This window comes from Neovison vison, chromosome 3 (genome assembly GCF_020171115.1).
Source record: "Neovison vison isolate M4711 chromosome 3, ASM_NN_V1, whole genome shotgun sequence".
NCBI classification, from domain to species: domain Eukaryota; kingdom Metazoa; phylum Chordata; class Mammalia; order Carnivora; family Mustelidae; genus Neogale; species Neogale vison.
This window is the reverse complement of record NC_058093.1, coordinates 13,200,409-13,217,407: the sequence shown is the minus strand read 5'-3', so window position 1 is coordinate 13,217,407 and position 16,999 is coordinate 13,200,409. Positions and strand designations below refer to the sequence as shown.

General features: G+C 47.3%; 1 protein-coding gene across 1 annotated transcript in view; it reads right to left on the bottom strand.

The window, feature by feature from the left end:
* Positions 1–1,396: 1,396 nt before the first annotated feature.
* CASP10 (caspase 10) overlaps positions 1,397–16,999 on the bottom strand; it is a 34,016-nt gene continuing 18,413 nt past the window's right edge. Inside the window, exons 6-8 of the mRNA XM_044241300.1 lie at positions 12,241–12,349; positions 9,609–10,101; positions 1,397–5,858 (exon numbers count right to left, since the gene is read on the bottom strand). Of these exons, the coding sequence (XP_044097235.1) occupies positions 5,711–5,858; positions 9,609–10,101; positions 12,241–12,349 (750 nt within the window). The 3' untranslated portion in view covers positions 1,397–5,710. The remainder of the gene's footprint in view (positions 5,859–9,608; positions 10,102–12,240; positions 12,350–16,999) is intronic.

Genomic DNA, 16,999 nt, shown 5'->3' with positions numbered 1-16,999 from the left:
GAGCAGGAAAGGGAGGAGGGCCTCCGAGAGTGGCATCCTCGAGTGAGCGGGGTGGGACAGTCCTGCACGTGAGAGAAACACGGACTCTTGGGAGAGGCACAGACTGGACTGTGCAGCCGCTGTTGACGGGAGAAAGCAGTAAACAGGGTCAGGGTGCGATCAAAAGACTCGGTGGTGGAAGATGGAACTTCTATCAGATTCCCTCCCTTATGGGGCGCCTGAGTGGCTCAGTGGGTTAAGCCTCTGCTGTCAGCTCAGGTCATGATCTCAGGTCCTGGGATTGAGCCCCGCATCAGGCTCTCTGCTCAGCAGGGAGTCTGCTCCCCCCCCCATCTACTTGTGATCTCTCTCTCTCTGTCAAATTAAAAAAAAAAAAAAATTATCTCCCTTAGTGAAGCCACTGAGACCGTCAACGTCAAGTGAGGTGAATGGAGGGTGACAGAGGTCTGAAAATTCTAAAGAAAGTGTCAGACAGACGGAGGAAGCAGAGGGGGACATAACCAGGAAATGTTACAGGATTGCTGAGAACCACCGAAAGCCTGTTTGAAGTCTATGGTCATTCGTTGTCAATGAAACCGGTCTGCAACACTTATATTTTTTACACCAACCTCAACCAGGAATTCTAGCACAAACTGGGGGTAAGCAGGCATATGAGATCACCCAGAGCTTGGATCCTGGCCCACGAGGAGGACTGCAGGAAAGGCAAGGGTGTCAAGGTGGGTGTGACAGAGTTGAATGAGGACACCTGGGACTCGGGTTGGATAAAGAGGAAGGGAAGAAGTGAGCGGTGGTGTTGACATTGGAGAAATGGCAGATAGGATCCATGGACTAACAGAGGTCCCAGGGGCCCTGAAGACTGTTGGGGGCAAGGTCCTAGAGAAAGTGAGATGGGGGGGGGGGCGCCTGGGTGGCTCAGTGGTTAAAGCCTCTGCCTTTGGCTCAGGTCATGATCTCAGGGTCCTGGGATAGAGCCCCACATCAGGCTCTCTGCTCAGCAAGGAGTCTCATTCCTCCTCTCTCTCTGCCTGCCTCTCTGCCTACTTGTGATCTCTGTCTGTCAAATAAGTAATAAATAAAATCTTTAAAAAAAAAAAAAGTGAGATGGAATGGCAGCAGGTAGCTGTCAAAAATGTCTGCAGCTGAGGTTGTGGGTAGAGGTAGATACTGGTAATGACAGGGTTTACTGGACACAGCACTGGAAGGACATGGTGGTTAGGCTGATTTCAAGGTGGTGGGGAAGCTCGGGGACAAATGCAGAGTGAGATCATGGGAAAGTGTACGCCAAAATGGAATCATAAATGAATTAACTCTTGTTTGTGTGTTCTTCTGCTTTCCAAATACTCCACAATGTGCATATGTTACTACCAATGTACGAATCAAAGATACTACTCAAACGTAAAAAGGAAAAAAAATCCCTTTATTTATTGGCCACACAATTACTACTATTTACAAGGAACCATTCACAAACCTCATAGTTATTCCCATTGTAGGGTTGTACAAATATTTCCAGGCATCTCACAGAATCATTTAAAATGAGATCAAATGAGAGATCTGAGTTTCACAGTGTATGTGCTTTGTTTCAAGAAATGCTTACTTTAAAATACACATGTATTTGTATTTGCTGTATTTGCATCTGCATTAAGAAATCCTTTCAATTATCTCTGGGATTCAGAGGTGGGAGCACTGGGCATTTGGTGGAGAGAAATGCAGGCAAAAGTTATCCTGAAAACCTCTTTTGTATTCTCTTTGGGCAATGTAAAGATATCACTTGTACAAAAATAGATTTAAAGAGTAAAAATTCATATGATTTCAAAATTCCAACAGAGGAAAAATCCTTTTAAAAATTCACATATGCAAAAGTTATGTTACAAAGTGGTTGTTTATACTGGCAAATCAGTCTTTCTTTAAACAAGGAATTTCTCCTCCTACTTTTAAAAAAGGATTTCATTTTCAGAAATGTAGCTGCTGTTGAAAGATACAAATGTGTCTTGCCCACAAATGTGATATTCTTACCACATCCTTAAAGGCAAACTACAGACTTGTGAGAAGAGCCAGACCCTACCAGAAACAAAGTAACTCGTCACAAGCAGCATGTGCTTTATTGGAAGATAGTTAAGTAGGTTGTAAGCAGGTTCAAATCACAACAGGGAAAAGGACAATGAGGGCTGGTCTCACAGTGAAACCAGATGGCAAGGATGCAAAACAGGAGATATACACGATTCCAAGTCCTTCCATTTGACACCGAAGCCTGGACCGTGGGTTCTCTAGCAAGGGTCCTTCCAAACTCCCAAAGCCATGGCTTTGTGTGTAGTGTGAGTTCCCTCCACTGAGTTAAGCAGGGGCAGGGGGATGGTGGACTAGGTGTCTGTCATGGCTCAAGAGGATGGACTGGAGCTTGTTCCAGACAGATTAACTACTGGTACCTGCCAACAGGTCTGAGAACCTTTGGCCCTGAACCCTAATCTATGATACATTAGAGAGTTCAAAGTAAAGTTCATCACTTCCTGGGGGCACTGGGATGCAGGCACAAAAGTTATTTGTCCGTGCTAAAATACAAAGTGATCATACAGAAGAGACAGGATCCACCTAGTAACTGAAGATTATCACCAAAAAAAATTACAGCATTTCAAACGGCAGGTGGAAGGCTCATAGACCCTGAGAATAAATCCACAAACCTCGAAGGACCTGAGAATTCCAGGCTAAGAACATGACTAACTCACTCAGAAGGTATCGGTCCAGGAAGATTTTAGGACTCAAGTACGGCACAAAATTCACCTACAAAACGAGGTCGACTTCTCATTTGGTCTCCCACCATGCAGACCAGGTCGTTGGAAGGGGTGCTGTTCAGTGGTACCCCCCGTAGTGTTATACTGGTCACTGTCTGCTCTGACGATCAGTAACCACACTGTACCTGCTGCCTGTTGGCACTACCTGAGCCCTGGCTAAGGGGAGCCCTGGTGATATCAAACAGGCCCACGAGCATGGTAAGGCCCCACAGCAAAGGCCAAGAGGATGCTGTGGTGACTAGTATCTCTGATAATAAACACCAGTAGTAGTAGTACTATTAAATAACTAACACTTGCATAAGATTCTATAAGTTCTTCATCTGGTTTGGTCGAAGCCAAACTTTTGAGAGAAAGGAAAAAAAAAAAGAAAGGAGAGAAAAAATTAATTATAGCACTCGTAGGGTGATCACAACAAGGCAAAATGTATGAAGACCTCACTCAGTTTGCGCATTTCATTCGTCCATGTCTGGGCAGACTGTGTCTACAGCCACTGCCATATACCTGGGACCAAATCCCCTCCTGTGTTTCGCTCTAAATCCCCAGACACACGACACACAGACACACACAGACAGACAAGGGACAAGTGCGTACACACTCCATTTAGGAGAAAACGACTGAAGGATGGGGGCGCTCCTGGTGTCTGCATCTGCCCATCTGATTTGCGGTCATCAACGTCTAGTGACGACTCAGGGCTTGCCGGAGAGCTCTGAAAAGCAACTTGTGGGCTGAATTTAACCTTGCATTAGGCTCTAAGATCCAGCACAACAGAAATATGGAATAGACCCACGGGACTGGGGGGACCTTGGCATCAAACCCCAAATGTTGCTGCTGAAGGAGAGTTCCTTAGTGTTTTTCCCAGCTGAGTTCAGAGCCAAGAGCTGGCCTGTTGCTGCAGGGGACACTGTGAATCGGTGAGGACAGAACCAGTGTTTCCCTCAGAAGACCTCAGTGGGGATTGCTAGAGTGACTTGTTGCAACGATTCAGCTGGAATTAGACGCCAAGGAACTCAAATTCTGCTGTTTCCATGAATGTTACTGCCACCTAAAGGTCTTCTATGTACCTCTGCACGTAAGTGGAGAGATACATAATATATTTATTGTAATATACATATATTATATATTCCCCTAAATCCCTATCTTAAATAGGTCATTTTTCTCTACTTCATAGATAAGGCTCGAAAAACCAGCTGGATTTAGTGTCTCAGAGCAAGGGGGTCACAAGACCAAAGGGAAACCCCAGGCTTCCCTGTCCGGATTCTTGACTTTTTGTTTTGAACCACACCATCCTTCACTCGCAGAATTTTATGAAATGGCTAAAAACTGCATATATTCAACTGGGCAAAGATTAATCACCAGCCGTTAGTTCTGACTTGTATGAACACTGGTTCTGGAAGATCATTCTGATCTGATTTGGGCTCCTTTCCGTGGCGAAGGAGCCCATGTAATGATTTGCTCCATCCACGTCATTACAAGTATAAAAAACTTATATGACTATTTCTCCCAGAAAATACCCCACAAATTAATGCGACTTCCACAGGATTCACTACAAAATCGGGCATCACTGAGAGTGATGTGTCCTCATTCCCTGACATCTTTCATGAACCTCTGCATATCTAAGGAAACATTCCTAAAGCCCTGCTGGGTCCCATGACATCCCAGTTCCCTCCAGTGGGAAATCAGATCCTGTAAACAGTAACAGGGACCGTAGTGAATCTCTTTGGCCTCCTGAGGCCCCAACTTCTTCGTCTGGAAATAAAGGCCTTAAGGAGAGGACGTTCACCCTCCCTCCTTCAGGAGCTGCAAAAGGAATTCCTCTTGAAATTGAAAAAGAAAAAAAAAAGTTCACATAAATAAAGATATTCAAAACCTTAATGTAAAAAATATCAGGGCTTCTAAGTAGAAGCACACGCCCCAAGGCACAGCCAGACAAGTCTCTGACTGAGGAGCGAACGACAGCCCCGTGGACAGCTTCCGACCGTCAGGCTGCCGCTCTCCTCCGGAGATCCTTTGGGCCGGAGGAACAGAGCACGTGGGTGACGAGGAGGGGCCGTTGACCGCAGTCAGCCCAGCGCGGCCACCGAGACACCCCGGCCAAGAGGGACGCACGACAGTGCAGACCGAGTCCGGATTCAAGCCTCACAGGAAGCTGGCACCACGCATCTGTGCGTTTTTTGACAAATGAGACGAACCCATCCCCTCCTTTGCTTTAGTCGGCTTGACGTGAAGGTTCTGTCACTGGCATCCGAGACGTTCTGCCCAACGTGGGGTCAACCTCACGGTGCAGAGTCTCTGCTCCCAGAGTGGTCGAGTGTGTGTCTCTTCATTCAGGCGGTCAGCACTCTGGAGCCGAACCTGCACCCACGCCGAGGGCAACAGCTCGTGCAGGAACACCTTCCTTACACTAAAGCAGGAAACGGGCCTCGTACGGGCCAAATTTCCACCTGGGCAGGTGTGCGGGAGAGGAGCCTTAGGAAGGGGAGAGCCGTGCGTGCTCTCTACCAAAATCCAGGGTCCAAAACAAGGCCATGCAGAGCGGTGTCATGTAGATAGTAATCGAGCTCAGCTAAGGCTAAGGACAGTGGTTCTTGGAGCTCAAAGGAATCTTAAAATGTACCTCGTTCCACCTTTTCCCTCACGGATGCACAAACCAAGGCCGAGCTGCCTTCTCTCAGGGCACACAACTAAAGCCAAGACTACCATTCGAAGCTTCAAGAAAGAAAGTGTTCTAACACTCAGGCTTGTCAAAAAGAAAAAAGAAAAGAAAGAATTTGCCATGTCAGAAAATAGGGTATTTCCAGTTATTAGAATGACAGACAGACAGAGGTCAGCTCACCGTCTGTCACAGATTCCTATGAGGGGCAGGAGGTTGGAATGGCTGACCAAAGCTTCCTTTCAAGTCGAAGAGCCAACGGAACTTTCTCTTACTAAAGTCTTTCCGGGGGCACAGGGAACACTAGCTTCTTCAGTAGGGTGAAGGCAGGTTGGGGCATCTGTTTCCATTTTCCTTTACTGTCTGCTTTTTGACTCACATCATGGTTGACAGCGGTGAGGATGGACAAGATATCTTCATTTCTGCAGGCAGATAAGGAAAAAATATTTGCAATCAGGAGACAGAAATCACATCCTAGGAAGGTTCTAGAAAGAACCCTAAAGCATGGGGCTTCTTCCTAGCTTAACAGGCCAAGATTCTAACCGGCATCCTGCCACATATAAAGCAATGCCTATTTCAAAGTTGAAAAAAGAAATGCTAAATTATATGAAGTTTTCGGCTCTACATTTAGTATTTAAGAACACTATCACAGTCACATCTTGCATTTTCATACTTTAAGATTTTATTTATTTATGAGAGAAAGCAAGGAGAGGGAGAAAGAGAGAGCGAGAGCACACGCAGGGGAGCGACAGGCAGAGGGAGAGGGAGACGCAGGCTCTCTGCTGAGCATGGAGCCCAACGTGGGGCTCGATCCCAGGACCCTGGGATCATGACTTGAGTCAAAGGCAGATGTTTAACAGACTGAGTCACTCAGGCGCCCTTTTTTTGTCTTTTTTTTTTCTTAACAGCAATCTACACCCAATGTGGGGGTTGAACTCATGGCCTTGAGATCAAGAGTCTCATGTACTTCTCACTGAGCCAGCCGGGAGCCTCACACACTACATTTTAAGGCACTTGGTCCACAGAGGAAGTCTGTATATAGTTATATGTATTTTTCCACATTTCTCCTCCAAGCTGGTGGATATTTAGAGAGAGATAGATGATACATAGATAGATGTTAGATAGATAGATAGACAGACAGACAGACATAAGGATGGATAGGCGGGTGATAGAGAGAGACCCCACTATTAAGAATGCCCTCTCTGGGGGCGCCTGGGTGGCTCAGTCGGTTAAACATCTGCCTTTGGCTCAGGTCATGATCCCGGGGCCCCAGGATCGAGTCCCCCATTGGGCTACCTGCTCAGTGGGGAGTCTGCTTAGATTTCTCTCTCCTTCTCCCTCTGCCCCTCCCTCTGTTCATGCCCCCCCCTCAAATAAAAATCTTTTTTAAAAGTTCCACTGCACGTTCAGAGGAAAAGGCCCACTTCCTGCTGGGAGGAGGAGACACCCCAGAGGAGGTGGCTTTTGAGCCTGGGCTTGCAGGATATTTAGCGTTTCCCAAAATGTTCCAGGGCTGGGCCATTCGTATCCTTGGAAGCAAAGCACAGGCTCTGGAGATAGAGCTCAGGGGTGAATCATGGCTCCCTCCCTTGGTGACTGCGCGGCCGCAGGCAAGGCGGCTTACCTCACGCTACATTCCCCGTGCCTCGGTGTTCCCAGCTCTACACTACGGACTCTGACAGGACCCATTTTAGGGGCTGCATGAGAAGAAACGAGGTGATTTCCAGCACATAGAACCCTGGCCACGATACGCCACTGACCATCCTTTTTACTGTCGTTGGTGTTACTACCACTTTCTCGCACGATCCTACTTTCAGGCGGGAATGCAGGCCCTGCCCTGTTGTCAGTCCTCACATCCTGTCTCCCACCGGCTGGGCCCCCCTCCCTGACTCGTTCTGCGGCTGACTCCTTCCAGTCACTCGGTCTCACTTACAAGATCACCTCTACCGGGGCACCTGAGTAGCTCAGAGGGTTAAAGCCGCTGCCTTCGGCTCAGGTCATGATCCCAGGGTCCTGGGATCGAGCCCCGCATCAGGCTGTCTGCTCAGCGGGGACCCTGCTTCCCCCTCTCTCTCTGCCTGCCTCTCTGCCTGTGATTATTGTGATCTCTGTCTGTCAAAAAAATAAATAAAATCTTAAAAAAAAAAAAAAGAATCACCTCTACCAAGAAGCCTTGCTCAATGGAGAAAGACAACTATCATATGATCTCCCTGATATGAGGAAGTGGAGATGCAACATGGGGCCTTAAGGGGGTAGGAGAAGAATAAATGAAACAAGATGGGATTGGGAGGGAGACAAACCATAAGTGACTCTTAATCTCACAAAACAAACTGAGGGCTGCTGCGGGGAGGGGGTTTGGGAGAAGGGGGTGGGGTTATGGACATTGGGGAGGGTATGTGCTTTGGTGAGTGCTGTGAAGTGCGTAAACCTGGCGATTCACAGACCTGTACCCCAGGGGATTAAACTATATTATATGTTTATAAAAAAATAAAAAATTAAAAAATAAAAAAAGAAGCCTTGCTCAAGAAGCTCGCTACTCCATTCTCCATCTTATCTTCTCTGCTTTCTCCACAGCAGATATCCCTTCCTGAAGTTATCTTATTAATTTAAATAGTCATTGCCTTCCATTTTTTTTAAGAATTTTTTTTTAAGAATTTTTTTTTTTAATTTATTTGAGAGAGAAAAGAGAGGAAGGGGCAGAAGGAGAGAGAGTCTGAAGCAGACTCCCCACTCAGCACGGAGCCCAGCACGGGGCTCCATCCTGTGACCCTGAAATCACGACCTGAGCTGAGACCAAGAGTCGGTAGCTTAACCCACTGAGCCAACCAGGTGCCCCTCCCTCACGTTTTCATTATCTCTCTTCCTCTCACCAGACAGTAAGCTCCATGAAGAGAGTCTGTCTCCCTCGTTCATAACCGTACCCCAAGTTCCTAGCTCAGTACCCAGTACAGTAGGCATATAGTAAGACCTAGATAAATACTGCCCTGTCCCTGAAGTCACAGGACATTGGTCTTCAGTGACTATGGTGGGGATGGAGGGAATAGCAAAGAGAAAGAAAAACTAAAGGTGAGTCAAGATTCCAATTCTGAGGGGTGCCTGTGTGGCTCAGTGGGTTAAGCCTCTGCCTTCGGCTTGGGTCATGATCTCAGGGTCCTGGGATCGAGCCCCGCATCGGTCTCTCTGCTCAGCGGGGAGCCTGCTTCCCCCTCTCTCTATGCCTGCCTCTCTGCCTACTTGTGATCTCTGTCAAATAAATAAATAAAATATCAAAAAAAAAAAAAAAAAAGATTCCAATTCTGAGTTTCTAGTTCCGAATTCCCAAAAGAGCACGGTGACCGTTCCTAGAAATGGGGATTCAGGAGCACGAGGCTGCTGGGGAGGGTTGAGCAGATCAATGCAGGACTAGGCATACTGAGTATGAGCTCCAAGGGCCACACGAGGCCGGGATGTGTGGCATGCTGCGACAAAGCAGCTTCCAGGGACAGCTTAAGCTGCCAAGTACTACAGAGGGAGAGAATAGGGTCCAGGTGCTAAACACGGTGAAGGTCCATTTCCAGAGTAGCAGGTAGGAAACACAGGGCAGACCCAGAAGGAAAGCTGTCAGGGTGGCGGCAGATCAAAGGTATTATAATGCAGAAGGCAACACGGAGGCACTCAGTAGATATGAGTCACTCACAAACGAACAAATGAAAGACCCTCCTACTTTACTCATACTGTTCCCTCTGCCCAGCATGCCTCTCATCCCAGTTAGGCACCTGTCATCTCTAGAAGCTTTCCCTGATCCTTCAGATCTGGGTGAGGTCCTAGTTCTTTGTGTCCCGGTAACACCTATGCTTTATAATGTGCGTTGGGAAGGCTCTTCCCCCCATTTATTCTTTCTATCCCTCTAGACTGTGAGCAACTTGAGGGCAGGGACTGTATTTTTTATTTTTTGGTTTTTTTAATTCTGTATCTTCCTTTCCAGTTATATGCTGGTGCTCAAGACAGGTTTGTTGGATGGACAGATGTCTGGATGGACGGATGGATGGATGGATGGATAGATGGATGAATGGATGAGGATGATGAGTGGATCAATGGATGGACAGACGGATGGCTGCATGGGTGGGTGTGTGAACAGACAGACGAATGGACAGATAAAGAGGTAGATGGAAGGAACAACTCAGAACTCTCACCTTGGGACCAAGCTCTTCAGATGATTACACAAAGACTGGATATACCAGCTGCCGTTCTCCACATGCCGAAGGGCTAGGTAGCCAGGGACAGTGGCCAGGCCGAGAAGAAAATCCGCCTCATTGGGAATACTCTTCCGAAGGGAAGGGGCCACATGCTCAGGATTTACAGCATCTGCTTCAATGTATACAGGAGGTTGTATCTCTTCCCCCTGGCAGGCCTGGATGAAAAAGAGTTTGGGCTTATGAGCCAGACTGGGACATTTCTGGGCTGTGAAGTGAGACATGATCTCCTGAATGGGAACGAGGAACTCATCCGAAGAGTAGACAGCTCCGTATTTCCCATGGCTCAGAACACAGAACACGAAGCAGTCTCCGTCAGCATGGCCCGGATGGCACTTGTATTCCTGCAGAACCTCGTCTAGACGTCCTTTGGTCACGTTGTTATACACACATACGCTGAACCCAAGCCACTCAAACACATGCTTCAAGTGCTCTGTAAAAAAAAAGAGGAGAGAAAGGGGAAATGATAAAATGAAATCGAGTGGAATGAAATAAAACGAAGGGACGAAACAATACGGGTAGTTTTATAAAATTGCACAGCAAAGAGCCTGAAGCTTGGAGTTTTTTGTTTCCATAACAGTAAAATTTTACAACTTACCACCTGCCCCTTTATAGTACCCATGGGGCTACTGCAATGGTCCCGAGAGCAAGCAGAAGCACGGATTTCACCCTATGTCCCAGATAAGGAAGCCAAGGCCCGGGACTCTCCCACAGTCACCAACGGGTTCGTGGAGGAGCCAGGGCTCAAATAGGTTTTCTCCAGCAGATGCATCATGCTTTCCCCCCAGCCATGGAGTCCTACGTGGTCAGGGACTCTTGTCTGTCTTTCAGCAGGTTGATGACACCCCTGCTATGGTCCAGATGTTTGTAGCCCATAAAAGATGCTCAACATCACTCAGCATCAGGGAAATAGAAATTGAAACCACACTGAGATACGATCTCACACCTGTCAAAATGGCTAAAACACAAGAAAAAGACATGCTGGCAAGGATGCGGAGAACAGGGAGCCCTCCTACCCTGTTGGTGGGGATGCAAACTGGGGCAGCCACTCTGCAGAACAGCATGGAGGTCCCTCAAAATGTTAGAAATAGAACTACCCTGGGTCGCCTGGGGGGGCTCAGTCGGTTAAGCATCTGCCTTCGGCTCAGGTCTTGATCCCAGGGTCCTGGAATCAGAGTCCCACATTGGATTCTCTGCTCAGCAGGGAGTCTGCTTCTCTCTCTACCCCTCCCCCTGTTCCTACTCTCTCAAATAAATAAATAAATAAATAAGGACCACCCTATGATCCAGCAATTGCACTACTGGGTATTTACCCAAAGGAGACAAAAATACAGATTCAAAGAGATACATGTACCCCAATGTTCATAGCAGCATTATCAACTATAGCTGAACTTTAGAGAGAATCCAAATGTCCATCAGCTGAAGAATGGATAACAAAGATGTGGGGTGTGTGTGTGTGCGCGCACGCACCCATATATACATGCAATGGAATATTACTCAGCCATCAAAAAGAATGAAATCTTGCCATTTACAACAACAAGGATGGAGCTAGAGGGTATGATACTAAGTGAAGACAGTCAGAGAAAGATAAATACCATTTGATCTCACTCATAGGTGGAATTTAAGAAAGAAAACAGATGAACATAAGGGAAGGGAAAAAAGAAAAAAAGGAGAGAGGGAAACAAGCCATAGGAGACTCTTATAACTAGAGAATAAACTGAGGGTTGGTGGAAGGAGGTGGGCGGGGGACGGGGAGATGGGAGATGGGAGGGCATTTGTTATGATGAGCACTGGGTGGGGTTTTTTTGGTTTTGTTTTTAAAGATTTTACTCATTTATTTATTTGAGTGAGAGAGCAGGAGAGGGGAGAAGGTCAGAGGGAGAAGCGGACTCCCTGCTGAGCTGGGAGCCTGATTCGAGACTCAGTCCTGGGACCCCGGGATCACAACCTGAGCCAAAGGCAGTCGCTTAACCAACTGAGCCACTCAGGTGCCCCTGAGCAGCAGGTGTTGTATGTAAGTGATGAACCACTAAATTCTACTCCAGAAACCAATACTGCACTGTATGTTAATTACCTAAGATTTAAATTACAAAAAGTCTGTGTCCCCCCAAATTCATAGGTTCAAATCCTAACCCCCAAGGTTAGGGGATGAGGAAGCGGAGCCTTTGGGAGGTGATGAGGTTGTGAAGGTAGAGCCCACAGGGAGACTCCAGAAAGCTCTCTCACCCCTTCTTGCCAAGTGAGGTTGCAGCACAAAGACTGCGATCTAGGAAGCAGGCTCTCACCGGGCATCAGAATGTCAGAGCCTTGATCTTGGACTTCCCAGCCTCCAGAACTGTTAGAAATAAATGTTCATTGTTTATAAGCCATCTCATTTATGGTATTTCGTTAGTGCAGCCCAGGTGAACTATGGCACCAGGGACATACAAGAGGCCAGAGACATTTACAATATTTATAATATCATCCTTACATTTAAATGGAAGATTAAAAGTACAGAATGAAAATGTGAAAATAAAAGAGTGCTTGTAAGATCCCCAACTTGCATTTGATACACTATTCCAGATGTTCTTACCAGCGTCTTTATCAGTCCCTGGTCTGTCGTCCATTGAGGTAAATGAGTGGTTATTGACAACCACACAGTGGCCTCTATGTTTCCGATTCATCCTGTACACACCTGCCTCCTTGAAAGAAGAAGAGACAGAACCGCTTATTAGGAAATCCGCATTTTAAGGGTTCCATGTTTCTAACCAGCCAAGCCAACTATCAGTACCAAAGGCTGAGCACTCTCCAGGGTTCTGATCCTGGCCTGGAATTAATCACGGAAGTCTAAGGGAGAATGCCAGATACTGATTAAAATTCAGACTTCATTTGGTTTGACCCCAGACTGTCAACTAGCAGTGTCAAATAACAGAATATGTGTTTTAACTTTGGCAAATCAAGAGCTTATGCAAAACATCTTCCTTTCTGGATCAGCCAAGCGAAGAAAGAGTAAGTAAGGATCTAACGAGATAACAAATCTATTAGATGCTTATCGCTTGTCGGCTGGTAAGATCCTGGAGTAGTCTGACTCCTCTGAAAAGGGAGAGATCACAGTGAGAAGTTGGGAATACACGCCATTATGTTCGAAGGCTGTCTGCTTAACAGCCTGTGACGACAGATAAGCTGAGCGGGCTTCGGGGGGGGTGGGGGGCTCTGTGTGGCTAACATGATCTCCTAAAAACATGGCATGTCTCTGATCCAAGCAGAAAAGAATCAGCTTCAGTTGACAGAAAAGAAAATTCCACCCGGAAATAATTCAAAGGCTCTATGGGGCTGTGATGGTGACAGCACTGCCTCCGCGGCCAAAGGTGAACTCACAAAGACAGGAAGAACAGTGACGGGCACAGCCCTGAGCCCTCAGAGTCATTAAGGGATGGACCCTCGGGTAGAGAAGACCCGAAGAAATCCTCTAAAACCTCTGTTTCAGAAGGGAGAGCGCTGGCAGATGCTCCCAACATCTCCTGGAGACCAGGTTGCTCTGTCGCCTGGAAAGGGAAGTTCTCAGACTCTTCAAATATCTGTCCCCAAACATTTAGATTTCCTGACAGAGGATGGGCTAGGAGTCGAGATCCCATGAATCTACTCAAGTGTTTCCAGTTGAAAGTCTTGGTGGGGGACAGCATGGATACCAAGAAGCTGCTCGAACACCAAGAAGTTCTGAAAGAGGGGAGACAAGGGAAATGCAGAGACCCAGTCTGGGCAGGTCGAAAATCAGTCCACAGCCCAGGGATTAATAGAGTCACATCTTGGGCACTAGCTAAGCATTGCACTGTTTTGAAGTGTTTCTGCAACCTCCTTGGTTCCTCTAAATAAGAATCCGCCCAAGAGATGAGGCCAGTGACGAGTTGTCACATGACAGTACAGGAAAATGAAACTTGAAGCTTTTCTTCTCCCACACCCTGCAAGTTTTGAGTAGAATCCAGCAAGCTCTGCCCCGTCCTCTGGGGCCAGGGTTAATTATTAACTACAGTTGAGGGTCAGTCCTCGGTGCACAGCTCAGGCTGCATAAATTCAGTTTCCCCGGACCATAGAGCACACCAAAAGGGAGCCAACCTGTGCTTGTACAGAGCACCTATGAAATCCTCCTCACATTAAGAGAAGGTAATGCTCCAGGGATATCCCAACTTCCAAACCACAGAATTGCAAAACTGAAAGAAACTTTCACTTTTCAGAGAAGGGACGCCATTGTCTGACCTCCTGGAGCTAGACAGAGGGAGAGCTGGGTCTTCGGAGGGGGGAGCCTTGGAGTCGGACTGCTGGGTTCAGACCCCAGCTTCAGTCCTTTCCAGTTGTAGGACCTTTGAGGAAAGTACTAGACCTCTTGAGTCTCCACTTCCTCATCATTAAGCGATAATAACCATGGTACCTGTCTCCAGGTGACTAAAGGATTCAATGAGGTAAGCCCTAGAAAGTTCTTAGATCAGGGCTGGCACATGACAAGTTCTCAGTAATGGTAACTCCCATCGAGCCTGTACCACGCAATCTCCTGCTTAGGCAGAAAGCAGAGATTCCCAGGAAAGCCAAGGGTTTGGACTCTGAAGTTTACATTTCCAGAAAAAATAAAATAAAACAAAATAAAAAATGGCCTCTGATCATCAGTACATATCACAGAGCGACTACACCAAAAACCTGTTCATAAGCCATTCAGCCCTGTAGCCGATTCTGGAATATCTTCCCTGAGATCATGGTTTTTGGGCAAGGATTCAAGGCACTAAAGACACCAAGGACCTCTCTCCCTCTGAAAAACACAAAGCAGCATCTGGAGCCACACGCCAGATGTTTCCACGGAGTCAGCATCCTGCTCTGTCATGCGGGCCTGTGGGTCTCAGCCCTAGTAGGGTTTTCCATCCCTCATTCCAGAGGGTGAGTTTATTCTGAAGAGTAGGCGGAGAGCAATCGCCTGCATTCCCCAGATGTTATTGCGCAAGGTCTCAGACCCAAAACCACCCTGCCCCCTCCATCCTCTGCAGAAAAGCCTGAATTGACTTAAGAAATGATTCCTCGACTCATTTGTTAACTCTCTCCCAAGTCACCTCACATTGCTTGGTATATATCGGATGTTTCTATTCCTACCATTCTGATCCAACTTACGTGAAGTGTATTAGAAACACCTACCATGACTCTTTGAAGGCTGATCTTGCCGGGAACCCTTCTGTTCAGGAAAACAGGAAATGAATGAGACACAGGAAATCTACAGCTAGGACGAAGGCCTAAAAGCCGGACTCGATCCAGAGAAGGAAGGGTACCTCATCCCCAGCCCCAGAAAAGGTCAGGAGCGGGTGACAAATAGAGAGTCGATGCTCTTGCTTTCAAAGGCGGGGGTTCACCAAGACACAGCGCCCAAAATACGATGTACGGCACATGCACAAGGATATTTATTCACTGCAGTATTTGGAACAACTAAAGACTAGAGAGAAGCCGAATGTCCAGCAGTAGAAAGTGCAGGAAAGAGCTGTGGTCCATCCGCACAGTGGAGCAGGATGGAGAAGACACTGCACACTTATCCACGAGATACTGTGACGTGAAGGAAGTGAAGCAAGGAATAGTATTTTCATGGGCTAAGGAAGGGGAGACATGGTTGTTTTTTTGTTTGTTTGTTTGTTTGTTTCAGAAGTAACAGTAAGATAACTTTAAAAAAAAAAAGGCAATCTTGGGGAGGGGAAGGGGGGCAGGAATAGAATGTAGCCTCCTATGAGTTTAGGCTCCTGACAGTTTTGCCCTAAGTCCTATGTCATATTCTCCATCTGGCTCAGTGGGTTAAGCCTCTGCCTTCGGCTAGGGTCATGATCTCAGGGTCCTGGGATCAAGCCCCGCATCAGTCTCTCTGCTCAGCGGGGAGTCTGCTTCCCGCCCCCCACCGCCTGCCTTTGTACCTACTCGTAATCTCTCTGTCAAATAAATAAATAAAATCTTTAAAAAAAAAAATCGATCATTAGATATAAAATGGAAACATCACTGAGGGCTCTCACCGTTGGTGTGTGATCTTCCCCACCCACTCCAGCCCAAGCCCCTTGCCCTCAGCCTGCAACAGAAAGCCCAGAGGTGCTCTGGGGAGGGGCCAACGCTGTCACTGGCCATGTGGTGGGCAGCCCTAGGAGACTGTCTGAGGTGACCGGCAAGTCACCCCCAAGTCTCTCAGGCTGCCTCCCTCCTGGAGTCCTTCGGGCTTTTGGCTGCAAGAGGGGAATTCAGCTTCAAGCCAGACCGGAGAGCTGCACGCCTCCCTGCCGGACTGCACAATACCAGAATTCCCCGACTCTGAGGAACAAAACTGCAAAAAAACTCAGTTTCACTTTCCAAAACACGTCCGGCCATTCTTTCTCCGACCCGCGTTTTCCTTCCTGAAAAATGCGAGAGTTTCTCTCGGTCACATCCGGGGCCAAACGGGCTGCTTACTGGCCTTGCCCACTTGGTTGTGAAAGCCCTGAATGGACTTTCTGGGATTTGGGGCAACACAGATGCCGCCCCAGGCTCTGTCCCAGGTTTTCTGGATTTGTCTCCTGCCTTGTGCTCATAAAATCAGCCAGAACAGGGATGAGAGACAAGCTTTAAGGTCTGCCTGGCTAATTTCTCTGACAATGTCGCCCCTTCTGCTGACACCCCCAAATCTCTGTGTCAGAGAGGAAGGAGTGACCTGTGGCCTGGCCACATTCACACTTCTTTCCACTGTTTACAAATAATAAGGGTCCAATAAAGCCTTAAAAGGAAGCTGTTGTTAGGTCTCAACAGAGAGATGTGCCTCCCCAAGAAGAGCCTATGCCACATGCAAAAATAGTGATTTGGGGGCGCCTGGGTGGCTCAGTGGGTTAAGCCACTGCCTTCAGCTCAGGTCATGATCTCAGGGTCCTGGGATCAAGGCCCGCATTGGGCTCTCTGCTCAGCAGGGGGCCTGCTTCCCTTCCCCTCTCTCTGCCTACTTGTTATCTCTCTCTGTCAAATAAATAAATAAAATCTTTAAAAAAAAATAGCGATTTGGTTTTTTAATGTTCAAGTCATTAATTGGGGGATGTTATTGAAATATACTGATTCGGTTTTTAACATTAAATTCATCGATTAGGGGATGTGATGCCCTCATTAAATGCAATGGTTGGCAGTGCTCTTTTACATAAGGAAACCGGCCAGGTGCAAGTGAAACTTGGTATGATTCACCAAGTTCCATTTTATCCAGGGGCAGGAATGCCTAGGTAATTTTTAAGACACCTTTCAACCCCGAGAGTCTAGGAAAAGGTCTGTAATGTGAGGTGCTGCCTCTCCCAGCACCTCCAACACTCCCAGCTCCATGTGGGCTAGCT